Below are 25,238 nucleotides of genomic sequence, written 5' to 3' on the forward strand. Positions count from 1 at the left end.
ATTTTTCTGTTGTTGCAGAGTAGTTCGGAGGTGTTACAGGAAACGAGGGTTGTGGAAAATACCTAGGTAGGTGGTGGCTTTGTTGGCTGATATGTGTTTTCGGGCTTGGAAGGTTTGCTATCTTATCATTCTGCGTATCGCTAACGGAACGGAGGACTTCGCTTCCTCCACACTGGGTCTCGGTAGTGGAGTTCCTCAACTGGCTGAAGATATCTGGCCGATAGATAACGAGCCCGGCGGATAAGTCGGGCGAGGAGCCCACCAATCACATCACTGATCATGCTATAACAATAAAAGTCACAGCTATAGAGAGACTCACCAGGACTGACTGCTGAGGCAGGACGGAAACGTCTCCGACCCGAGACTCGGGGCTCTTCTCAATGGCAGGTGGTCGTTATCACTACTCAAGTACTGACACCAGCTCCCCGTACCCTTGTCGGCTCTGTTTGTTGCAGAGGCAGAGGTGAGCCGTGCTTGCTGAAGCCGAACGGAGATCGTCGTCTACCCCACATCATAAGTCTCCGGCCCCTTGTTCGGCCAAGCTTTCCGACGCAAGTTGTAACACTTGTACCGAGACAACTCTATCGCCTACAAAGCTTTCTGCAGGGCCTTCGTGCAGCGCAGAAAATGCAGGCCAGTATCTGCAGTCTTAATGTCCTAAGTGAACATGAAACGTCGGACACCAGAAGGCGGACTCTCTTGCCTCAGATTTCACTCGATTGGCTCAGGTATACCAACAGGTACCGAATTTGGCTGGATGTTGGCGTTCGTGTTAGCAATAGTGGTATACGGTCTTCTTCGAAACTGGGAGCTCAAAAAACTCCACCACTGACCGATTCGGGAGTCGACGCTGCCGGGATACGGACCGTGAGTAGCCATTCTCTTTATTGTATACGTTGCAACTGTTACCTTCGTGAATGAACTGCCAGAGCAAGCCATACGCAGAAGCCGAGCATGATATCTTTAGGTCCAGCATATCGATCTCGAAAATGACAGAACGGTAGGCCAAATCAGATTGCATACTCGTCTTTGGATAGATCAAGAGGTGAATCTGGACAGGGCAAAACACGCCTCCGAAGCTCGGGACACGTGAAGCGAGACAACCTGTTGGCCTGCTCGCTGTATTGACTGGGCCGCAGTCATGAGCTGAAAGCTTCGATTCCCTAGGATCCACTACAGGGACTGGACCATACCGGAAATCCATGTTCGGTACATTAAACCACATCCTATGTTATGGTGTGACTCTTGTACATCATCCCCAGCGCACGAACAATGACCTATTCTCTGGCGTCCTCCGTTCTATAGGGAATCCTCAGTCCGCTTGTCAAAATTCAACTTGCAAGATAACGAATAAGGGACGCCTGAGGTCAGCTGATCGTCCATCCTCATTGACTCTTCGGTACAGTCTGCAACACATCTCGTTGTCCATTGCCGATATACGGCGCTAATGAGGATTTTCATTTCCACCATAGCGATGCTTGCAAACTTCGTTAGCACACGTACATACTGGAATTCAGCGGTAGCCAACCACGCAGCGAACTTACTTGTGGCCTAAACACATCCTCGCTCCAGAACTAAAAGGCCAGAAATGGGTCTTCATGGCAGATAGCTGGTGAGGGTCTTTCGCGAGCCATCTCGTGGGGTCGAAGAGGTCCGGATTCGGGAAGACATCCTCTTTACGATGCAGGCTGTACGCTTGGCAACCAACCGTATATCCCGCGGGGATCGTTTTACCGGCGATATTAGCTCCTCCTGCCGGTACCACGCGGAACAGAGTCATAGGGACTGGTGCACGCCACCGGAGACCTTCGTGAATAACAGCGTCCAGATATGGCAGCTTTTCGAGTTCGCCGATTGGTGCAGTCCCAGTGACAGGGTCAAAGAAATGCTCTATACTCTTGAGCTCTTCGTAGAGACGATCTTGAACGTGGGAATATTCTGGTGTTGACATGCGCCACATTGTGATGCACATGGCATCGCCCGTGGTATCAACGCCCGCGACAAGATGGTCCATGCACTCTGCAGCAACTTGATTATCGTTGTTGGGAACAGCCTTAAACAACTTGGCGCAAGTCGAGATCGTGTCCTTCTCAAGCTCTCCAGTACGAAAGCCGACAACGCTGTCCTTGCCGTAATCGTTCAAACGACTTCCTCGGACGTGGAATTGGGCCGAGTTACCGAGGATCCAGCGCCATGTGGATCGAATTCGTTCGCGCAGGCTCATCAAGGACCCGAAGTAGAAGATCATGTAGAGCCTCGTTCGATGCTTAACTCCAGACAGGTCATAAACAAGCTCGCGGTGATCAGGCTTGGTGAGAGTGCTGGTGCCCCGAGATCCAAAGAGGTGGTTGGTGATACAGCTTGCAGATCTGTTAGCACGGTCGTTTCGACCATTGGACAGCTTACTCAAGAGCGTAGTAGTGGAGCCACGTGTACACGTCCAGAGCATTGGGTTCTTTGGTGATCTGGAACATGAAGTTCGCAGCATGTTCCTGGATCTTCTCGGCCACTGCATCTTGCATGACATAGGATTTGGCATATCTGTCAGCAACAAGCCTTTTCTTCGCGGTATGCTGAGCATGGGCAGGTCAGCAATCGTGGTACGTAAACAGTATAGAACGTACATTTGGTTTATCGAGGCTGGTGAAAGTGTTTCTCTCGTCATAGTATACAAACATGTCGTAGAAATGACTCTTTGAGTAATTTGACTTTATCCCATAGATGTCCTTGAGGGCTTCTGCATTGTTGAACGACACCTCCGTAGGCGAGACACGCACAATATCACCATATTTGGAATGCAGAGCATCCAGAATCACAGTCCTGTCCCCAAGAAACTCATGGTACATGATCCACAGGGATGTGATAGAGGTAAACCATGGCCCTGGTATCTTCGCTAGGGGTGAGAAGAGTAATCGATGAGCCACGAAGAGCAAAAACAACGCACCAACAGCTACCAAGAGTACCGTTGGTGATTGATGTGCCACAGCGGCAGCTGATAGAATTCCTACCATAGCGTCGGTAACCGCGTTCCAGATTTTTGTGCGTAGTCTCTGGTATTCCAGTGCGTAACTTCTATGATATACAGCCGGGCGACCGAAAACTTCATAGACCTGGCCGGGCAACCTCCTCTGGCCGCTATCAGTGCTCATCGGAGATGCGCTCCACCGTATCTATCAACGGCTGTATTAGGTAGCCACAGCACTGCGAGATTGTCTACTGTGTAGCTTCATTGGTGGGCACGGCTCAATGATAGGACAAGGCTCCACTGGGCTTCTCGGGCAACGTAAAAGAAATGGTGATTTTTTGACCCTTTCATTCCATGTCTGACCAGCTTCACTAACAAGGCCGAGCTCATTCGAGCATGTATGAATCGAAAAGTCGCTTTCACTCCGCGACACGTGGAAACCTGTGCTCGTTAGATTCTCCGGCCATTGAAGCTAGGCGGAGGTGATAACATACTTAGGTATGCCGTCATTTTTCTAGCTGACCTTGCCCGACGGCGGAATCATTGGCCGTTCGCATTAGGGGCAAATAACGGCATGTATAGCTCCGAAGCATATCCTGCCCTTGTTCGCATCCTTTCGCTTTCGAGAAACAAGCTTGCAGAGCTTTCACCTGATCTAGATCGAGGGAGACCATGGGTCTCATACCAGCGCGCAAGGCTGTGGCCCTTCGTGTTCAGAAAGGACAAACGGTCAAGATAATCAACACACATGGCAAACAAGTGGTGGACTTTTGGGCGCTTAACCCTGACAACACCAGCGACTTCCTTTCCATGGTTCACACTAGGACAATACTCCTCAGGGTGGCCATCTGTCCGGGTGATAAACTGTATAGCACGTCCAGAAAAGCCATGCTTACAGTCTTGGAGGACACCACCAAAGGTGTTCATGACCTCGTCTGGTCCGCGTGTGACGCAGAACGGTATCGCATGCAGGGTGTTACGGAGCCTCACGACAACTGTGCCGACAACTTTCGTGCTGCTGTTAGAGATGGCTTTCCCAGTCTTGAAATTGCAGACGGCTGGGTGCCCGATCCTTCGAACCTTTTCATGAACGTCGCTATTGATCATCATTCCAACCTCATCATCCGTCCTCCTTCGAGTGAGAAAGGCCAGTTCATCTCTTTCCAGGCGGAGGCGGACCTCATCATCGTCACGAGCGCTTGTCCCCAGGATATCGACCCCGTAAATGCCGGGATGCCAACCGACTGCGAATTTGAGATATCGGGCTCGACTGAACGGGACATGGCGCTGGCGTCCGTTCCGAGGAGCCCCAACACGCGCCGCCCTAACGTCAAGGTCTGTCTTTCTTTCGACTTTGATGCGGTTTCCCACTGGCTAGGCACTGGCTGCCATCCGGATAACAACATGGCAGACTACAGCTCGGGGATCTTCGCCGGTCAGGTTGGGGCTCTGCGACTTCTGGAAATGCTGACCAGGAACAAAATCAACGACAAAGTCACCTGGTTCGTTCCTGGACACACCGTCGAAACTTTTCCAGACACCGTCAAAAAGGTTGTTGAGTCTGGTGCAGAAATTGGTCTCCACGGCTACTCGCACGAAGGCATATATCAGATGACCGAGGAACAAGAGATTGAAGTGCTTGAGAAGTGTATTGAGGTTGCGACTAAGCTAGTCGGGAGACCGCCCCGTGGCTATCGCGCCCCGATGTACACGATCAGAGAAACCACTGTCAAGCTCCTGCGTAAGCACAAGTTCCTTTACGACAGCTCATTGATGCACCACGATTCGCAACCTTACTTCACGCCCAATGATCCACCAATTAAGACCATTGACTTCTCGAAGCCGGCGTCTTCTTGGCTTACTCCCACACCAATCGCTTCCCAAACCTATCCGACCGGCGATCTGCACCCGTTAGTCGAGCTTCCATGCGTCTGGTACAACGAAGACATGATGCCGCTACAATATCTTCCTCATCTGGCAAACAGTATGGGCTACGTCTCTACCAGAGTAGTAGAGCAGATGTGGAAAGACAAGTTTCTGTGGCTATGGGAGCATGGATCAAAAGAAGGATCGGGCTCCATTGACTTCATCTTCCCTATTTTGATGCATCCCGATACCAGTGGTATGGCGCACATCATCGGTATGTCTGACCGCATCATAAAATGGCTGAAGTCCTTCGGGGATAGTGTTGAGTTTTGTACGCATGAAACCATAGCCAAGTTGTGGCTGGCGGAACAGAAGCAGGCCACGAAGTGTCATGAGGGCCTTGTTAACGATTCGGTGGCCATGAGAATGGTTCTGCTTAACAACTACTTGATAAGACGATTCAGCTATCTATCTATCCTCCCATGAGTCAAATCGCTCGTCCACCTGTGCACATTTCGACCGAAGTAGACAATGTCTGGCAGTATTTGCCTTCTATGTGCTGTAAGGGTACCTATACAGCCTGATGAGCTGGGTGTTGACTTCATCGCACACAAGAGCAGCTAGTTCACGTTCCGTCAGTGCGGTCAAATAGGCTGGCATTGCTACGATAGCTATCTGCAAGTTGAACGCCCTGCTTCGCCGTCGATCGAGTTTCGACCAACAATGGCTTATGTGATGTATCTGTGTTGACACTTGCGCTTTTCTACGACTGTGTTTGGAGGAGGCAGAGTGAGTGTTGTTGCTAGCGCATGTACGATACAAACGATGAGCCCATTGCTGCCATGACCGCTTTCATCGGGACTTGTGCTCTTCCGATCACGCAGTCGGAAGCAAGAAGACCAAGCCGGGGATCTTGTCTCTCAACGTCATTGTCTCATGGAATGTCATGTGAGTACTATCGACATTTTTATGCAAGCCTTGAAGCTAATTGGGCATCGGTATTTTCTTACACTACGTGCAGGCTATTATCGGAGTTGGCCGCGAGCCAATTCGAGCTCCACCGTTGCCGCTTTATCGCTTTATCATAGACAAACGGCCAACTGCTTGTTCATCATATCCCCCGAGGGTCGGGCACGCTTCGGGTGTACCTATTGCACAGGACCAAGACATCAGAGCGCTAGCAACTGTGTTGATCGCTCTTCGTGGTACCGCGACAAACAACAACAAGGCACAAGAAGGGAGGCAGTCCAAGATGGCGGCATTGACGCAAGGCATCCGCTCATTATGCCAAACACGAATTAGGCAGCATGTACATCGAAAGCACAGATCGGGCACGGGCATGCATTTTGCGAGCTCTTCGTTGGCCACCAGATCTTACTCTACGACTCTTCCCAGCCGTAGCGATGAGCATCCATCGTTGCGGATTAATGGTGGAAGGATGATGGATGCCCTACACGCATCTTGCCAATTTGGCAAAGCCCATAAATACGGCGAGTATGTGAAGCACCACGAGGATTCATCATTTAAACTCATAAATTCAGGAAAGGCACCAAACAGAAACAGGCATGAACCGTTTGTCCCTTGGTGATGACGATCGAAGAGTGCGCCAATGGCTTATAGACCAGGCGAAGAATATCGCTGCACCACGACTATCGACCAAATGGGGAATATGTTCATTTTACGAAAAGGCAAGAGAGAAGCAGATCCTGTGATGATGGGCTCGCACTTCGATACTCAACCTACAGGAGGAAGATACGACGGCATTCTCGGAATGCAAGCAGGCCTCGAAGTGCTCCGCACTCTGTGTGATAACAGTTACGAGACTGAAGGTCCAGTAGGCCTCGTGAATTGGACAAAGTTGGTGCACCCGACAAAAAGAATCATCGGCAGATACTGACTATCGATCCATAGTGAGGAAGGTGCACGATTTCCGATGATCACAATGGCTTCAGGCGTCTGGGCTGGTGCCGTGCCGTTGCATACTGCCTGGGATTGCAAAGAAGTGCACCCAAGTACAGGTGCAGAGCGTCGAACGGTGAAACAAGAGCTCAGCCGCATAGGATTTCTCGGGAAACTTCCAGCCGACTGGCAGTCGCAGAAGATTGCTGCCCATTTCGAATTACACATTGAACAAGGTCCCATCCTGGAGTCTGAAGGCAGGAAGATCGGCGTGGTGACGGGCGCGCAAGCATACCAATGGTATGAGATCGCAGTGCATGGTCAAGACAGTCACGCAGGCACCACACCTCTTCGAGAGCGAAGAGATACATTGCTTGCTGCGGCTCGAATGATCGTCACGTCTAATCATATTGCGAAGCAGCACGGAGCGCTTATTACGACGGGCATCATTCATGCTGAGCCGGGTAGCGTCAACACGATAGCACGGACAGTCAAGTTCACTTTGGATGTTCGGCACCCCAGCGACGACAGACTCCAGCATGTTGTAGACCTGTGTCGTCACGCGTTTGCAGACATTGCTCAGAATGACTGTGGACGCGGTGTTGAGGTCAAATGGAGAGGCATGACTGAATCCAACGCCGTCAAGTTTCACTCAGATTGTGTCCAAGCCGTTGATGCCGCAGCCGAAGATGTTTGCAATCAGTATAATGCGCAACAACACAAACCAGTGGGCTTGTGGAAACGGATGACCAGCGGTGCCAGCCACGATAGCTGTCATGTGAGCAAAAGGTGTCCGACTGCTATGGTGTTTGTTCCGACCAAGGACGGCATGAGCCATACCCCGAACGAGTACTGCAGCCTGAGGATTGCATACTCGGTGCTGAGGTGTTGCTGGGTTCTGTGCTTCGCTATGACGCAGGCCGATTTTCGCAAGAATACAAGAGGGTTTTATAACCGCACAAGAAGTAAGTACACATTATCTTGCATACGATTGTTTTACTTTGATTCTGGAGGTAGCCGACTAAGTCATGTTCGGCTGGTTCTACTATGATACAATTCACTTCGTACGGTGGCATAGCTCTTGTCCTCGCCGTACCATCACCAAGTTGAGCAACCTAACAACAGACACCACAGTGATCAGCCTGCAATCCATGTCCGAGGCCTCGAAATTGGGACACCATGGAATGACTAGGCAATGGCGACCGAGGCGATCAATGCCGTCAGGTTGATCGAGCCGATGTGATTCAAGATGACCGAATCGCCCACCAGCCATGAGCATGTCAGTTATGCTGCTAACGCTAAGATGTTTCACAGTGGCGGGAGATGTCTGCCAGTGCCTCAATCTGGACCGCCATGAAATGAAGTTGTAAGATTTCTTCTGCCAGTATTGTAGACGCTGGAGCGTGGTCTTTGTTTGTCTTGAATTTTGTTCATTACGTGGCCGAGTTTCTGTCTGGTTGTCTGTGGGTCTTTTCGGCGTCGAGAGATACTGTCACTCCTGGGTCGACAGACCTTAGCGAGAGTGGCGTCGCGTTCGTAGCAAGGAGACCAACATTGCGAGTAATACTCAGGTCACTCTCATGATCTCACGGAGGTGAGATATGGAGCGGTACGGATAGCGGACAAGTTTTCCCTCATCCGACAGCCACGTCATCGAAAGCTTGATGATAGTTGAACTGGTCATGATCCTTAGGAATGGGCGGGTAAGCGAGTTGCCAGATCTCCTTGCAATACCACAAGTGTAGATCGACCTTGATAAAATGACTGAGTGCGGCTTGTTGCCCTCAATCTATTCAGAGGTCTGCGAGCCCTCCTCCTTCAGTAATTTGACAGCTGGACTATCGGACCCCGCGTGATACACGGCTGATGAGAGCTTTCTCCAGAAGGCTGCGTCTAGCCGCATAGTGGCGAGTCTCGCGAGTGGCCAAGCCCGGGCCTGTGAGCGTAGACCGTCTCTCCACTTACCTAGCAAGGCTTGATTTTGGACCGCGGCGTCTTTGGTGGGCGACTGCGCGAAATTGATCAGGATGAAGGCAGAGATATAGCTCAACTGATATCGGACATCTGTGAGTTGTCAGTTGACTGTGTTGCTTTGGGTAGAGTGGCTTAGTATAGCCCTTGTCCTGAGATGAGGTCTCCTAGCAATTTCAAAGTGTGGACTTACACGGTGACCAGAACCCTGCAAAATGTCTAGCTTTCAACGAGTTTACAAAGGCTGTTGCTACTGTGGCACAGCCATGGCAATTGTCGAAAATTGTCGACACCGGTTCCTGCTGTTCATCTCCAGGCACTAACGACCGGTAGGCAAGTGGACGCAAGAGAGCACGATAGATGAGAATCTCCAATGTTATGTGAGACATACGCAAGTCAGCACAGTCGTCCAAGTCCTCGTCGCTCAGCTCCGAAACACCTTTAGAGAGCGACGGCAAAGTTTCGCGCCATTTCTGAATACGCAAACGTAGAGGTTGGGCACGCTCCAGCAATGTAGTGAGATCAACTGCTTGTCGTGCTGCTTTCAGTGTACTTGAAAACCACTGGTCAGTATGAGCCGACAAAAGCTAATCCGGGCCTTACTAGAATGCTTTCAATATATCCGCAGCGATCGTGCTGAGCTCACACAGCGCCAGTAAGTATGGACGTTGTGCAATGATCGAAGTGTTGATAATCGGATCCTGATTGTCTCCATTTTCAAGATCGTCAACGCTGAGCGGTGATACGTCCCAATTATCATCGTTGAGATGAGACGGTCGCCCAAAGACGAGAGCAAACCATGTATGTTGGATAAATGTCCACCACCAGAGCCTTTTTCGCAGCTGGACTTCCCTCCTCGGCAGTCGCCACTCGCTTGGATCCAGATTCAGACCCAGGCTCTCCGCAATGGCTACAGCAGAGCAAGCAAGTGCCCAAGGATGTGGAGACTCTGCAACGGCGAAATTGAGCGGAGGCATCTGAAGCAACAGCAAGCAAAGCTGCAGAAGTGGAAGGCCTGATGATTCCAGCGATCTGCGATAACTTCTTTGAGTGATACCCCAGAACTTCTCTGTGGGTAGTTGAGCATATCCCCGTGAGACGCTGAGTTCATCATCGAGATACGTGAATGGTGCAGCAAGAGCGAAGATGGCGCTTTTGATTCCAACGTAGTCTTCATCGTCCATGATATTATCGATATCTTGCAGAGACAGAACTGGGAATCGGGGATGGACAAACTGGAGATACCTAATCACGTTAGATATTCGTCAGAGACAGGCCATGAATTACGAACAGCTTTAGCAGCTTGATCCCCAAATCCGGCGAAACCAGTCGATCGAGCAGTTCAGAGTCACCTGCAGAAGAACTCGGGCCTTTGAAGAGTTGCTCAGCCGCATGGAGGCTGTCTTTCCATATTTCCTCATCTACCATCATAAACTGCACTGGTACAGGATCAACTGGTAGTTGACATCGATTAGTACTTGTACTTCGTTGAGAATGACTGTCGTCCACCATTTTTCGGAAGTCCAGCCGGAACATGCGATAGGCGTCGTTCATGTCGTAATTATAGTATCGAAGTACGTATGGGTCAGTCTCGCAGGACAGGCCGATGGCCTGGTATGAATAACCATTCTTGTTTTCGAGAGTATAAGCAGCCGGCCAGTCAAAAGTAGTGTTGGAATCGGCGTGCGCATCGATGTCGTCGCTGACTACGTTTGGAGACGAAGAGTGGCTATTAGTCGCGGAGTTGTTGGCGAGACCGCATCTCGAAGCACGTCGTTTGAGCGATGGGTGCTATGGCTGCCAAACGAGGATCGTTGTCGTGCAGAGATCCGCAAGTGAGGTGGTCCAGTTTGGATGGGGAGTGCTTGAGTCAATGGGTTATGAGCACTGCTGTTCTTTCCATCAAGGTCTGCGCGAATAATGCCATCCAGCATGGTACGTGCAGGTGTTAGCGACACATTGTGCATGGATTCTGAGTTAGGGTGTTGGGCTTGTGCTGCATTCTGGGGAGCCATGAGCCCCGTAAACGGCCGTCGCGTAGGACTTTGCATGACCAGATCTTGTCTCGTGTCAATGGGGAAGTCCATCCCAGCCCACGCTGCGTCGAGTAGGCGCGGATTGTCGGGTGATTCGTAAAACTCGTCAGACTGCTGAGCGGCTAGCCAAAAGCTCGGGACTTCCGATGTTATATCCTGATCCGCGGTCTCCAATGTCATATCTTGATCCATACCCTCGAGAGGGACAACGCCTTGCAGGGGTAGCAACTCATGATCATTATTGTAACCGGCCAGATGTAGAGGCTGACTGTACCCGAGCTCGTTATTCGCCCGTGGTCTATGCTCCTTCCTCAATGGTTTCATAACGAACGTACATGTACTGCCCACCCTCTTGCACCAGTCGCATGTTGATTCGTCGTCCGGAACCTTGCACTGTATCTTCCGAGAGCGGCAAAGATCGCAAGGTCTCTGCTTCTTCGATCGATACTTGCGCCCGGAGGCATGCGATTTTCGCACGTCGATAGGAACCATTTGTTTATCGATGTTACCATGTTCATTTCAGAAACAGAGACCGTGATACAGGCTTTTTTCACTGAAGCGTGGAATGAAGGCTCAAAACTATGGTATGCTCTGGTGACTGCAGCTCATGGGACATAATGGCAGTTCGAGGAGAGGCACAAGAGCGAGGAGGAGATAGTCGGCATTCGTTGAGCATGGCCGATCACGTTGAAACGTGACGCATGTTATGATGGCAGCTATAGAGTTTGGATTCAGGGTAAAACCTGTCAAAAATCTATCATTTCCACAGTTCCACGCGAATCGCATGGTTCGGGGCATAGTGGCGAAGGAGAGGCTCGGATTCAAGATCCTCCCTTATACAGTGGTGCACCTGGTCCCGGTGGATGGTAGTGAAGGTAAACTTCACGAGGGGGAGTTCACCCTATCCTCGGCATTTCAGTGGACATCTCCCACGTCGCGCTGAACCTTAAGGTACATACTCAGATTGCTGACAGATGAGATTTCGGTGTCTTTGTCATAGGCTTGAATGCATTTTCGGCCTCGAAAATCCACGCCATTCTCCTTTGTTTTCGACCCCTTAGCATGCCTCTTAACAGGTCTGCTGTAGGTGCGACGTTTCGAGATTCTCATCTTCAAGTTGCACGAGTTTCCCGTGATAAGGTAGCTGGATCCACGACACAAGAGCCATGAGAACCGTCATCGCGACAGGTGTGAGAGAGAGGTCTCGATTTACCGAGGTACCTGCCCCGTACACCATTCAGGTACGAAAGTTGAGCTTGTCGTGCGTCGCTGGGCAGGGCAAGTCCCACACAATGTCAGTTCCGCATGTAGATGTATTCAAATTGCCGCAGTCATTCAGTCGAAAACTGTGTGTACCCTCGTGGCAAGGACAAGTTCAATGGGGTTTAATTGGTTTCAGATATTCGGGTTCTACAGCTTTTTGGCTTCAGAAACCCTATGACGAATTATCTCAATTTGACAACCACGACATTCACACCCCACGGATCATTCGCTATCACGCGCCTGAGATGACCTGTACATGGACGCCATGACTTTGTCGATGTGAAGTACTGTCTGCAGTATCCCGTCCCACTTGCGTTTAGACCTTCAGATAAGCATCGGCATTCATTTTAATGTGCGTCTGTTCAGTATCTGCCACAAGCAGGTCAACTGAATCCATGCACCCGCCCGTATGCTATCTTTGGACAATTCTACACACGATGATTGATCTTCGCTTGTAAGGATCGAGATCAGAAACCAGTGTTGCATTTGAGTGCCATGATGCTCGGCATCAGCGGAAAGCGTCCTGGGCGCCTAGCCTGTCAGAGAAATCACTCCCGAGTCATCCAGCACATCGCAGATATACAAGAGCCACAAGGCTGCTTAAGTCATCTTCAACCATACGGAAGACGACTGCCTCATGCGCCGCAGTTCAGATCGGAGAAAGGACCATGAGGTTGGAACGACGTCATGGTGGAGTTGCTTTTCATAACGTACAACGGGGAGAGTAACCAGCAAAAGGTTCCGAAATTGTCGTCTCGCCACACTCATGCTGCGAAGCAGTACTATGAGCAACGGGATAGACGGCAACAAGCCACCCGACAAAATCGACTGAGACCTCTTGCACCTTTACAACCCCACCCCACCAAGCATAGACTTAGTGCTGGAGGATCTGGTTCAACAGAGGACGAAGAGTCAAACCCGCCCGGTTCTTCGACATGTGGCCGTTTTCAAAATGCCGTGGCGTCACGCCACATCACCTCGTCCCCGGCTTCAAGTCTCGCAGCGTCTATCATGGATCCATTCGACACGATGTCCAGCATGCCTGCATCCCGTGACCCTCTGGTACAGGAGTCTTTGCATTTTTTCGTCAACAACCAACTCATGGAGTTCTGTACCGAAGGAACCGAGTTGGCCGTGCACATCGCAAAGAAGGAAGTCTACTCAAGAGCAGTGTGGCATTCCGGCATCAGTCAAATCTGTGTCTATGGTGGCATGCTCAGTCGCGCATATCTGACAGGCGTCGAACTCTCCCCAAAGTACCACGTCCTAAGTCTACGGTATAAACAAGGTTCCATTGAGCACGTCAGAGAAGCAGTGAAAGGTCGGACAGCAGAGGAGGTTCCTGAGGAAACGCTCGCGGTCATGCTGCGACTGGCGGTGCATGGATCCGATATGCTGCCTGTTGATGATCGGCACAGAAAAGCGCAGCAGACGTACTTCCACAATGCACAGAACGTGGACTACTACTTGAGGTTCCAGACCGGTTGGGACCATTTGCGCGCAATCTTCAACATCGTCGACGCAAAGGGTGGTCTTCCATCCTTGAAAGTCGGCGTCTTCGTGCGAGCTCTTCGGGTTTTTGACATCTTCTGCGGCTGGCGGAATCTGCAGGCACCTCACTTCCCACTCACAGAACCAGTCAGCACATACATCGTCCAGCGGCAGCACACAGAAGGACCCCAATCACAAGAGCTTCTCAAAACTCTCGGTACTGGCTTCTGCCCGTCTGAGGGATCCGGCCTCCCATACGACTCGCCGAACCAAGACCTGCACAAACACGCAGCCATCGTCACAGCAGACTACGCTCAAGTCCTTCGCAATCAGAAACGAAGGCCGCGAGACCCCAAACTTAGACCAGATGAGGTGCTCCTCAAATTCACACGCTGGATGATCCTTCACGACATACTCAGCATACCCGATCCAGGCCCTGCAGAAACGCTGACCGACATCGAGCTATTGCAGGAAGCCAACCATCAGATCCTCCTAGCATATGCCTTCGCAGTTCTCGTCCCAATACCGCCAAGCCAGAACACCGAGTTGGCGGAAATGCTCACCGAGCGAATTCTGCGCGTGGCGGCGGAGCTGATTGCGAGGTCGTTGGACAACAGCCCTCTAGCGAGTGCTCCGCCGGCAGACTTGACGCTCTGCGTGATCATATGGGCTGGCGTCTGCGCGCAATTCGCCGCATGCAAGGATCAGGTGAAGAATGAGCGGCTCTACGAATCGGCGGCGGCTTACCTCCGCGACTTTCTGCATGCACAGCATTCGAGTGTTGTGCGAAAAACGTGGAAGGAAACCTCGGAGGTAATGCGGTCTTACTTGTGGCTGGACGCCATTTGCGAGGTGAAGGGCCAGGAGTTCTGGGTGTTTGCTTTGAAAGGACAAGAAGGTGCCGTCCACCTGGCTAGCCCTTCATGAGCTGTTTTGCACGAGACGCTGCTTAGCGCAGGCGCAAGATCGTCAATTGGAGAGTACTCATTCAGTGCGTCAGCTCGAGAAGATGTTGTCAATCCTACTTGCATATCACAGGCTCTACTGAGCGCGACCCGTAGATACCTAGAGCCACGAGACTGACGTCGTAAAGCCTTGCGCTCAAACGTAGTGCAGTACGGTGTCTCCTAAAACCCCAAGCTGCCATCCTACGTGACTTCCTGAAGACGGCGTCCTTCTTTGTCTTCAACATCCTGCGTTGCACTTGCGCTGGCTTTGTTTCGTATCTTCCACGCTGAAATGAATCTTCGTGCTCCATCGTGTCTGAGCTGTTCTTGCGATGTACAAGAATCCCAAGTCACCACATCGTGCATCAAAGTCCTTTCGTCGCCACTCTGAGCCAGCAACCCTTCTGCCAGCGAGACTCTTCTGACACTCAAATGAACTTTGTTAGATTGCCTCATCATTCTGGTCGGAACCTCATAACAGCTTCGACAAGGCGAAGACATGCGATAAAAGGAAGGCCGAAATAAGCTGGTCTCGAGCCTAGTCGACGGTCCCAGTACTGTGCACCTCTCCGGCCATTTGTGAACATATACTAGTCATCATGATCCGGCGTCTCCGTGGTCGCCATAGGAGATCAATCTGCGACCGACCTTGGGCACTTGTTCGCTCTCCACGTCCCAGGGAATCTTCTGATAATGACCTAGCGGGCCCTTGTACGATGGCTGCTTGTCATTCCACCAATCCTCGCCGGTGAGCACCAGCTTTTCCCTTCCTTGTGGTAGAGCGTCGATGTACAGATGCGCTGTCCACCAATCCTGCTTCAGTTCTCTCAGAGAATCATACTTCCGAGACCGAAAGCAAACAGTAACGTGTGGCACCTCCAGCTCATGCGGTCCTTCGCGTACAACCAGGTGGTCGATATTTCTCTCACGGGCGACCTTGAGCACCAAGTCATTTACAGGCTTCCTTGGCTTCCGCTCACTGACCCAGGAGCTGTCCATACACCAAAAGATTTCGACCTCCTTAGGTTGGTCTCCATCAGCGAATGGCCCGTATTTGTCAGCACTTGGGCCTTCCTGCGGTTCAGACGACGTTCCTTGCAATCGAGCTTCGCGATTGTCTCCGACTGCTGGTCTCGAATCTTTGCTAGAGTCTCAGGGTCGTTAGCAATATACATGTCATGCAGTGTTGTGCATACCGTAAGTCGCACTGCGTCCCTTCTCAAGGCACCCCTCGCTGTCTCTGTCCGCAGTCAAGCGCTCGACTTGTTCACGTTGCAATGTTGCCGGGTTCAGCCTTCAGTACCAGTAGCATCACGCGCCATGTCACGATCGTCGACATGTTCGTTGCGAGAAGCACGATGCGAACTTGCTCGGCGGCATGTGTGAGCGTCGTCGCTACGTCGATTGCGCGTTTCGGTGCCTCGTCTGTGGTTTTGGGTAATGTCTCGAGCATCGCTATTTCTTGTCGCTGGTGCTCGTCGCAAGGCTCGATGGACGGAAGTGTGTTGCTCTGAGGTCGCAGGTTTGCGAAAGTGCTCAGCTGGACGGCATCGGGATGGATTTGCGCCGGCGCGGCCAACACGAGCAGCTTGCGGATTTTGTGGCCTCGAGTCCTTGTCAAGGTGCTTTCTCTGTACTCGCGGGTTGAGGACGCGCCTTGATGGGGCTTGGCTACGATGGTGTCTCTCGCTTTTGCGAGCCATGGTGTGTTTATCGCATGTCTATGGCGATGAAACTTGTGAGCAATAGCTAGATGGCAACTTTTGAAATGGACGACCACTTACGGTCCGCGACAACAAGGTGCCGCACTTGCGAGATGATCTGTGCTCCGGACTCCTATGGCCGTACGTTGTTATCCGAGACTGTCAACAAAGAGTGTGGCGATACAAAAAGAACGATGCCATGCCGATCAACAAAGAAGGTGGATTCAACTCCCAAGAGCGACTTGGTACAAAGGGCAGGCCCTCGCAGCTCGTTCACCAGCGCTTCACTTGTCACTTGATGACACCAGCATCAAGCGGTTACATCGCAGTCAGTGAAATCGACATGTCGCAACCACCAGCCATCCGATACAACCTCAGATCAAGACAACACAGCGCCTGGCCGTCCACTCCTTCTCCTACTTCTGAAGGACAGAAGCCGGTGGGAGCCTCCACGGATCAGGCCTCAGAACCTTCTCGTACACCCACGACTTCCTCGTCCTCAGTCATCTCATCGCCTTTGAGCTCCCAATCCGGAAGCCATGAGTCGTCATCGTCGTCGAGTGACGACTATGGCGGCGTTCCCAGCGTCAGCGAGCTTGGCACAGGAGAAGTGCTCTCAACTGGAGTCCAATCTCCCTACTACAGACGTCTGTGGGGCGTGAACTGCGAAGATCCCGGCAAATATCGGCCTGAAGGCTTCTGTCCTGTGGTCGTAGGAATTTCTATGAATTCCAGATATGAGGTTGTCCACAAACTTGGCTGGGGCAGCTTTTGCACCGTATGGCTTGCGAGAGATCATCATAAGGGACGCTACGTGGCGGTGAAGGTCACATCGGCGAAGGACACGCAATTCGATGGCTACGTGGAAGTAACTGCACACCTGGCCTTACAAAAGCGACTCGCTGAACAGGATAGGGTGAGGCACATTGTACCCCTTCTCGACTGGTTCGGCGTAGCTAGCGGCAATGGTCGGCATCTTTGCTTGGTTTTCGAGTTCAACGGTCCAAGCCTCGCATATTTCACCGACGAACAGTGCAAAAGGAGTCGCAAGCTTAAAGTACGTCCTGATCATGCCCGCAAACTTGCTCGAGATGCCGCCGAAGGTCTCCAAAAATTACACAACGTCGACATAATTGTAGGTGATATATCTGCGGCCAACATGGTCTTCAAAGTCAGCGACGAGATCCATGACTGGCCGATCGAGACCCTCTACGAACGTCTTGGTCCCCCTCGTCGAGTGCCTCTTGTTGCATGTCAAGGATGGGAATTTTTCGCTGAAAAGCATGCGCCTGATTTCGTGTACGAAGCGATCGACTGGACCAAAGACAGGCGCTGGCAGTTTCTGGAACCGGCCCTCCGTTACATTGATCTTGCTTATGTTTCCATAGATGGGAAGAAGACGAATGCTCATACCACAACATACAGTGACTCGGGACCCGACTTCGGGCAGACCGAAGACCCATTGTTCCCATGGCTACGAACACGCGAGTCTGACGTCTTTGCTCTAGCATGTATCTGGTACGAGCTGCGAACTGGCGAGGTCCTGCAGAGTGTCTCGCTTCAGAATCGGTGGGCGCTCTATGGGGGCAGGCCTGTCTGGAAGGAGCGCAAGTTGCAACGATTGAACGACGTCGCCGCCAGTCGCGCGCTCGCTGGGCGTCTCCGCTTCACCATAATAAGGCAATTGCTGCGCACTATATCTGCCACATTCACTGAGTTATTGCTGGGTGGCCCATGTCCGCAAGAGGTCTGTGAACGATTTGGTCGCAGGTACTTGCGGTGTACCTGCGGCGATTGCGGCGAATTGCGCCGGAGATACTGGTTCAGGGGAACATTGCAGAGCGCGAGAAAAGACGACCGCAGCGAGTTCCGCAACAAACACAGGCGAATAAGCCTAAAACGCCGGCTATATAACATCGGCCGAGACTGGACTCGTTGGCATGCATTAACTGTTGCCCAACGACGAGCGGCATTGAATCGTCTTCGCGATGCGCTTGACTTCAGGCGCCGTTACAATGGGCAAGCCCTACCGCAAACGGACGAAGAGCTGGACACCGGCGCTCCGCCTCCTGTCAAGCTGAGCACAAGGGAGGCGCGTGACTTCGAGGAGGTTTTGCTCATGATGCTTACGGACAAGCGTCGCGACCGCGCAACGTTACAGGAGATACTGGACATGCCTTGGTGCGATCTCGAGAACCAAGTTTATCCTTTTGAAAATGGAAATCAGGTCGAGAAGAGAGATCAAGAAGAGCCTTGGTGTCAGGCATACTCCGCAGGACCGGAGGATGCGAAGACTGGGTTCATGTTCGAGGGCAAGCGGTATATGTAGGAGCATGATCCCTGCGTCAAATTTTAGTCGAGGTTTGGAAATGCTCACAGAGCTTCGCTTTGCGCTGCTGACACTTTGTCAATGGGCAATGCTTGAACTATCCCCAGAATGTGAAATCGGTGTCCTCCCCATTTACCCATTCATAGCGCATCCTAGCAACCGTCAGGCGGACGACATCGACATACAGTATCAGCTTGATCTCCCACCAGTGATCATGCATCAGTCCACAGAACACTCGAGCCCTTCCGCACGCTCTCCCTCACCAGCTCTATCAGTCTCAATCCGTCCCGACTCTGCTCCGCCTTGACCTTGATCTCTTCCTCCCCACGGACAGCCTTAGCCAAGTTCTCATACAAGCCCCTCCAATATCCGCTCTCCGTTGGGAACTTCCCAATCCACTTCTTCCTACCCTCATCCCAATTCTGTACCGCTCCCTCTACCTTATCCACAGTCACTAAATCCCCATAATCCCTCTCCTCATCCTGCCCAAATCCCTCATCCGTACTCTTCATCCCCTCGTTAGTCTGCTTCTCCTGCACACACTCCCCTCTCTTCGTAAATGTCCCCTTCCGACCCCTCACAAAGTATTTCAACGGCTGCTCGACAATGTTAACGACCGTCGTCTTGACCGTACATACCACCGGCCTCTCCTTCCCATATTCTAAGACTGCCATGAATGTATCGTCCACCTCACTCACCACCCTCTCACCACCTTCACCTACCCTCAAACTCCTAATGAACCCCGTCACCCTCTCCGGCCTACCCAACACCAACAACGCCTGATCAAGACTATGCGTACCCAACCCATACAGCATCCCCGCCCCACTCCCCTCCTCATACTCTGGCTGCGTCCACCCCTGAATCCACGCCGGCATCTCAAAGTCATAGTGGATCGTCACATCCGTCAATTCTCCCAGCGCATCCTGCTTCAGCAGTTTCTGCAGCGTAAGGAACTCGCTATCCCACCTCCGATTCTGATATACCGTCAGAATCAACCCTTTCTCCTTCGCCAACTTGATCAACTCATTCGCATCGCTCGCCCTTGTCACAAACGGCTTCTCCACCAGCACATGTTTCCCAGCCTCCAGACTTGCTTTAGCCAGGCTGAAATGACTCCCGTGCCCGGTCGTCACGACCACAACCTCGATCTCTGGATCCGCGAAGAATTCGTCTTGGGACTGGTACCATTTCGGCTGTGTCGCACAGCCCCAGTCCTTGAGGCGCTGTTGGGAGGCAGAGTCGGTGCAGTGGCCGAAGCGGCCCAGACCTGGGTCTTTGGGACCCTTGCGCTGGTGAATGGCGTAGAGGTGCAGGTTGGGGTTGGGGATGAGGTAGGGGAGGTTGTAGACGTTGGCGGAGCCGCCCCAGCCGATCAGGCCGACTTTTACGGGGCCTTTGTTGGAGGTGGACATTGTAGCCGGGGTCGTATCAGATTGTGAGTTCAGAATGCTGTTAGCAGTTGGTACGCCCACGACAGGGCGCGACGACTCTGCTTATGGTTGCAAATTTGTGCACTTGTGGCGCAAGGAGAAACAGAAGGGCTCTGGACCAGAGCAAGTTGTATGCTTGGGAAGACGTTGAATGCCGAATCTGGCTCAAAGGTGTTATGTAGCAGGAGCTGTGCCCCGCGGAATGGCGGGTGAGCGGGTGGTGTGGGGTGTTCTTGGTTGAATGCCGGCATATTAGCCTGAGATAAGTTTTAAAGACTGTGGTGAGCATACATATCGTTAGTAGAATCACGACTGAGTCGTCATCATGCCCAATGTAGGAGAAGAGACCCGGATGCTCTTTCCCGCCAACAGGAAAGAGCATTACAGCGTCCATGTGCGACGACTCGCTACTGCCACGCCGTACGCTGTGGTGGCTGTTGGCTGTCGTGTTGCTAGCTGTTGATCACGACCTCTATCAAAGCTTGAGTCTGTGCAGTAGACATGCAGTACATGGAGGCCCACCCATAGGACTAGGTGTCGCTACATCATGCGAACAAAACAAGGGTGACTTCACGTCGAAAAATGGGTGGACCGCGTCCGTGTCACCGGCGCGGACCGAAAACCCCTTAGGCTCAACAGACTCGGAGGTCTAAAGTAATGTCATTAATACCTCAGTTCAAGATATCGGAATGCTCAAGACACAACGGCTCTGGAAGATCAGGTGCTGTCGCACGACAAGTCATTTGCCATGGGGCTCTTCAATCCTCGTCCTCGTCTTCATCCGGAACCGTCTCAGGCACCACAAACGTGTACGGTGCTGCATCGTTCTCCTCTGGAGTCAAGTCAATATATGAGAACTCGTCCCCGTCGATAGGCTGAGTCTCCAGCCGGACAAACTTGGCCGCCTCTTCATGCTCGACTTCTGCTGGAGCTTGATCGCTATCCTCGAGCAAGGCGCCCGTGTACACGTCTTCCATGCGCTTCACTCGCATAGTCTTGATGAACGTGATCTTCCGCAACCGATAGCCAAGAATGAAGTCTGATTTTCCGAAGGAACCTGTCTGGAATTTACCGCGGCCCTGTTCGCCGCCAAGGTTGATGGCGACAGGCGCTGCGCCGCCAGTCGGAATCGTAAGATCCACCCCGACATTACCGCCGAACAGATAGCTTCGGCCAATGTCAGTACTAACCGTGGCGCTGGTCGCAGACATAACTCCAATGATCATATAGAGATCTTTGCGGAACTTGGTGTCATGGAGATATCTCTGCACTTCCGCGTGCTGAAAACACTGCTCTACATATGTTGATTTGGGATCGAACTCTTGGATGAGCAGATTCTGGGTCTGTATCCGGTAGATTCGTTTCTTCTTGCGCTCGACCTTCAGACCAACGCCAAAGCCAAAGATCTGCAACAATGAGGTGTCAATATTCACGGAGTGCGACACGTTGGCACTAATAGTTGTCTCGAATTGCGGCTCCGATGTGTTTGCCGTTAGACGTGGTAAGGCTGGTCTATTCGTCACTCCGTCAGGCTCGTAGTTGAGCGCGCGCTGCGGTTCTTTCGCGTCGCTGATGATGCTACCTAGAGCGATCGGGCCACCCGTCTGATAATGCCATTGCGGGGGAAAGAAGTACGCAGGCTTGATGTTGGTCATTGCATCTGACCGACAGTATCTCGCGATGTGGTGTGGGCGCTATCAGCGGAAGCCTGACTACTTGTTTCTCATTGAATGCCACTGGGAACTTATCAGCGTTGACCAGCGTTACTACCGACGCCGATCATTGAAGAATACGAGCCGTGGACGCTCATAGCATAGGCGGAGCGGGGTTGTTGGCCTGGTCGAACCCGCGCTAGCTCCCAGCCACCCTAGCTCTTCGAGGATGGCACTTCACCCGTGGATTCAATGCTGTGAATACCCTTTGTTTCCAGCACTTTATGTTGTCTGATCGATGCTCGAGAAGACAGGATACTGCACATCAGCCCGGCGGCGACTTTACAGGTCGGTGCCAGCACAGGTGCCATTGACGCTCTCGTCGCCACGGAGCCAGTTGTCTGGCGGCGATAGCGCCAGCCTCATGGGCACGCAGCCCATAAGTGTAAAAGATGACTTTGCGGCCAGCGAAGCGAGACACGGCGAAGTCGCCGCATGGCATATTGAGGCCGAGTATGCGTTATGCAACATGATCAAGGCCGTAACAGGCGACCTCGAGGGACCGGAAGTATCCACCGCGAGAGCGTTTACGACAATGAGATCAGAATCGAGAATAGACCAGCAGGCTCAGGTCGCAACTCCCGAAGGAATCTGCGGCAACCAGCCCAGCCTGAATCTCATGCTGAAGGACAGCCAACTGCCGCAGAAGAGCGTCGACGGCGTCAACAGGAGCAGCGACGAGCTGAACTAGCCGCCGAACAAGAGCGAGCTGCAGCAGAAGAGCTTCGAAGGCGCCAACATGAACGCCAACGAGCTGGATCGGAGAGGAGCGTACGGGTTGAAGCCCAACAGGAACGGGAGATCGACCATGCCGTCAAGGAACTGAACCGCAAGCCAACAAGTCTCAAGGAGGTCAGGGAGACCCGAAAGCAACCTACCAAGAGCGATGTGAAAGCCCTGGTTCGAGAATGGAATAAACCGCAACCAGCGAAAAGCAAAGAGCCTGTTCTGGAGAGACGCAAGACGAAGCTTGGGACTCGTACGGAGACAGTCGTCTCATCCGAAAAGCCCCGTCGCAGCGCGAGCCCGGCTGCCAAAAAGGAGATCGAGATTCTGGTAAATCCGAAGGATAAAAAGACTGGCAAGCCGGCCAAGGTCCCGGGGCACTTTGGTAGTGATCCGGTGATGGTCGGGATAGATCCCAGGGGCAGGCGATTCGTGATGAAAATCAAAGCTCGGACGCTGGATTCCCAATCGAGCCTCGAATCTGACGAGTGACATTGTGCATACTTAGATATCTATGGGTATCTGTCATTGTATAATCATAGCTCTAGCCGGCGTGTGGAGATCTCGACTGCTGACGACCCGCTGCGCATAATTCAGGCTGCAATCACAGCACGTTCGATCTGCCGGGCGATAAAGCTGTGGAAGTGTCCTTCCGACTCCCGATGGAACCGCTTGAACAGATGCCAGGGCTGTAGGTTCAGGCAGGTCCCTGGCGCCTGTTGCGGAATCCGCATCAACTTGAAGACCGCCCTCATGCCCTTCTTAGTCATCACCCTCTCCTTCACTCTCGGCAAGTCCGTGAAATGGTCACGGACGGCATCTTTCCGGATAAAATATAGCACATGGGCCGCGATCGCAGCTGCTACCACAGTAGCGACCGAAGTACCACTTGATCGAGTCGGAGCTCGGTCAGGAGCGCCGACGTGGTCCCAATTTGGTCGAGGTGCTGGTACAGGCACATATTCGCCCAGTGCACTGATTGGGCTCTCGTCATTAAATGGCACACCGGGGTTGGCCTTCGAATCTATACCATTGTGATCTGCACTATGCACACAAAAGACAGCGTCGTGGCGGGCTGGAAAGCTGCGCTCAATGGTCAACCCGCTATTGTGCCCGGCTGCGAAGAACAATACCCTCCCACGAAACTTGTCGATGGTCTTAGTGACGTTATCAATGCTGTCCTCGTCCTCGTCTGCGAGACCAAATGACATGCTAATAATGTCAACGTTCCACTTTTCGACAGCCCATTCGATGGCCTAGTGACAGTGTATTCCAGTCAGCCACCGAAGTGTTGAAGGAAGGGTTGACGAGACGTCATGACCCAAAGTACAAACCTTTGCGATATGTGCTGGCTCGGGACGCGCATCCCGGAAAATGCGTGCAATGTAGAAGTCAGCGAAGGGAGCAACTCTGTGTGCGATCCACGTCATACGCGTCCCGTGGCCACAGTCATCTGCATCGCCAGGCAGCAACTTCCCACTTGCTTGATTGTCCGACAGCCAGGACTTACTTTTCCGGATCTTTAGACTGTCTGATGCTACAGAGAGGAGCGTCTGAATGTCCGGGTGCGACGAGTCGAATCCGGTATCGAGGATCGCAATTCGAGGATTCTTAGAGGGTCCAAATTTCAGGTCAGCGCCGGTCGTTCCAAGGATTTGCCGTGCCTTTGCAAGATGTTGAAACCACTTATCGGTACTGTGAGTGCAAATCAGCATTGGTCTTTGTGCAATTTTCTCGGACCTGGAACACGCACGCTTCGTTCTGGTCTTTCGTGCCATCCTCGTTGGATGTATGGAATAGTGACACAGGAGCTGCAAATCCGTGCTGGTCTGGCCCGAGACTGCGTTCGGTAGTCTTCGAAAAGGCTGCACTTGGTCTCTCTGCAAAGGCTCGATGGTTCCCTGGTGGCAAATCAGAATCGTCGGCAGAACGGTTCCGAGTGTGGTCCTGGTTCTGTAGTGGTGATGACATGCTCTTCGGAGAGAGTGTGTTCCGGTAAAGAACATTATTACCAGCCGTTGTGTAAGCTCTCCTGAGCTTCTGTGTCGAAGGATGCGCCTTTCCCAAAATGTGTGTACTTGCTATGGCAGTCGCTAGCAGGAGATCGCGAGCCTGAGTGACCTTGGACAGGTCTTCTTCAGGTACATTTAACGTCTTGGCTCTCTGATAACGCTGAACAAGTATTTCCTGCACGAGTTCTAACTTTTGGCCTTCTTCAGACCTTGTATGATACAATCTTGACAAGAGCTCTTCTTGCACTTTGTACGCATCTTCGAATTTGCCGTCTTTCGTCAATGCTAGGCAGTAGTTGCATTTAGACCACAGGACGTTGATGTTCATGGGATCAAGCCTCTTTCGAGTGACCTCCTCAAACTCTTGATACAACTTGATAGCTGTGGGATAGGCCTTATTTTTGTAAGCCTTGTAAGCCTGTTTATCCAGGGCCTTCCACGCCTGCATTTCGGGGCTTTCGTCCATCATGGCACTGCTGTATCTCCTGGAGAGGGATTGCGGTCATGCTGTGCTGCAGGAGGCGTCGCGCTGACATCTGTATGAGTGGCACATTGAAGACTCGTGCTGCATTCATCTACGAGTGGGTTTGGCGTCGTAGACAAATTCTTTATGTTTAGGATCTAGCAACCTCGGAATGACGCCCGATTCATGCTGATCTGCCTCAAAGTCGACGAGCCGTGCCCAAGCTGAATCAATCAGCGACTCTTTTGTGTTAAATGGAGCGATTGCGATTCAATTCCTCCAGGTGTGAAATGGTAAATGATTCTGCGATTCATAGACTGCCTTCCAAGTTATGAAGACTCGCCTCTTGGTATTCTTGGCGTACCATTCTGTAGGCGAGAGACACCTGGCGGCGGCCTACTGCGATGTTCCTCTACAAATGACTA

At 52.1% G+C, this 25,238-nt stretch overlaps 10 protein-coding genes across 10 annotated transcripts; 4 read left to right on the forward strand and 6 right to left on the reverse strand.

Moving 5' to 3' along the window:
* Positions 1-1,540: 1,540 nt before the first annotated feature.
* Positions 1,541-3,011, reverse strand: AB675_9598 (Tryprostatin B 6-hydroxylase; the record flags this gene model as incomplete). Its single annotated transcript, XM_018150146.1, has 3 exons — positions 1,541-2,360; positions 2,407-2,573; positions 2,625-3,011. The coding sequence occupies 3 exons, from the start codon at positions 3,009-3,011 to the stop codon at positions 1,541-1,543; spliced, it is 1,374 nt and encodes a 457-aa protein (XP_018002351.1).
* A 626-nt stretch (positions 3,012-3,637) lies between these two features.
* Positions 3,638-5,317, forward strand: AB675_9599 (Peptidoglycan deacetylase; the record flags this gene model as incomplete). Its single annotated transcript, XM_018150147.1, has 1 exon — positions 3,638-5,317. One exon carries the CDS (start codon positions 3,638-3,640, stop codon positions 5,315-5,317), a length of 1,680 nt encoding a protein of 559 aa, XP_018002420.1.
* Positions 5,318-8,519: 3,202 nt separating this feature from the next.
* Positions 8,520-11,061, reverse strand: AB675_9601 (putative transcriptional regulatory protein; the record flags this gene model as incomplete). Its single annotated transcript, XM_018150150.1, has 5 exons — positions 8,520-8,794; positions 9,093-9,253; positions 9,305-9,946; positions 9,993-10,403; positions 10,508-11,061. 5 exons carry the CDS (start codon positions 11,059-11,061, stop codon positions 8,520-8,522), a joined length of 2,043 nt encoding a protein of 680 aa, XP_018002583.1.
* A 1,626-nt stretch (positions 11,062-12,687) lies between these two features.
* AB675_9602 (uncharacterized protein) lies at positions 12,688-14,418 on the forward strand (the record flags this gene model as incomplete). Its single annotated transcript, XM_018150151.1, has 1 exon — positions 12,688-14,418. One exon carries the CDS (start codon positions 12,688-12,690, stop codon positions 14,416-14,418), a length of 1,731 nt encoding a protein of 576 aa, XP_018002427.1.
* A 617-nt stretch (positions 14,419-15,035) lies between these two features.
* AB675_9603 (uncharacterized protein) lies at positions 15,036-15,891 on the reverse strand (the record flags this gene model as incomplete). The annotated part of the gene is made up of 2 exons (XM_018150152.1): positions 15,036-15,582; positions 15,710-15,891. 2 exons carry the CDS (start codon positions 15,889-15,891, stop codon positions 15,036-15,038), a joined length of 729 nt encoding a protein of 242 aa, XP_018002259.1.
* Positions 15,892-16,340: 449 nt separating this feature from the next.
* AB675_9604 (Serine/threonine-protein kinase spk-1) lies at positions 16,341-18,470 on the forward strand (the record flags this gene model as incomplete). The annotated part of the gene is made up of 1 exon (XM_018150153.1): positions 16,341-18,470. One exon carries the CDS (start codon positions 16,341-16,343, stop codon positions 18,468-18,470), a length of 2,130 nt encoding a protein of 709 aa, XP_018002537.1.
* A 212-nt stretch (positions 18,471-18,682) lies between these two features.
* Positions 18,683-19,882, reverse strand: AB675_9605 (putative oxido; the record flags this gene model as incomplete). Its single annotated transcript, XM_018150154.1, has 1 exon — positions 18,683-19,882. The coding sequence occupies one exon, from the start codon at positions 19,880-19,882 to the stop codon at positions 18,683-18,685; it is 1,200 nt and encodes a 399-aa protein (XP_018002369.1).
* Positions 19,883-20,658: 776 nt separating this feature from the next.
* Positions 20,659-21,555, reverse strand: AB675_9606 (uncharacterized protein; the record flags this gene model as incomplete). The annotated part of the gene is made up of 1 exon (XM_018150155.1): positions 20,659-21,555. The coding sequence occupies one exon, from the start codon at positions 21,553-21,555 to the stop codon at positions 20,659-20,661; it is 897 nt and encodes a 298-aa protein (XP_018002209.1).
* Positions 21,556-22,074: 519 nt separating this feature from the next.
* Positions 22,075-22,830, forward strand: AB675_9607 (uncharacterized protein; the record flags this gene model as incomplete). The annotated part of the gene is made up of 1 exon (XM_018150156.1): positions 22,075-22,830. One exon carries the CDS (start codon positions 22,075-22,077, stop codon positions 22,828-22,830), a length of 756 nt encoding a protein of 251 aa, XP_018002482.1.
* Positions 22,831-22,931: 101 nt separating this feature from the next.
* AB675_9608 (uncharacterized protein) lies at positions 22,932-24,816 on the reverse strand (the record flags this gene model as incomplete). The annotated part of the gene is made up of 3 exons (XM_018150157.1): positions 22,932-23,594; positions 23,673-24,033; positions 24,092-24,816. The coding sequence occupies 3 exons, from the start codon at positions 24,814-24,816 to the stop codon at positions 22,932-22,934; spliced, it is 1,749 nt and encodes a 582-aa protein (XP_018002375.1).
* Positions 24,817-25,238: the final 422 nt, after the last annotated feature.

This window comes from Cyphellophora attinorum (assembly GCF_001299255.1).
Source record: "Cyphellophora attinorum strain CBS 131958 chromosome Unknown Contig7, whole genome shotgun sequence".
Lineage (NCBI taxonomy): Eukaryota > Fungi > Ascomycota > Eurotiomycetes > Chaetothyriales > Cyphellophoraceae > Cyphellophora > Cyphellophora attinorum.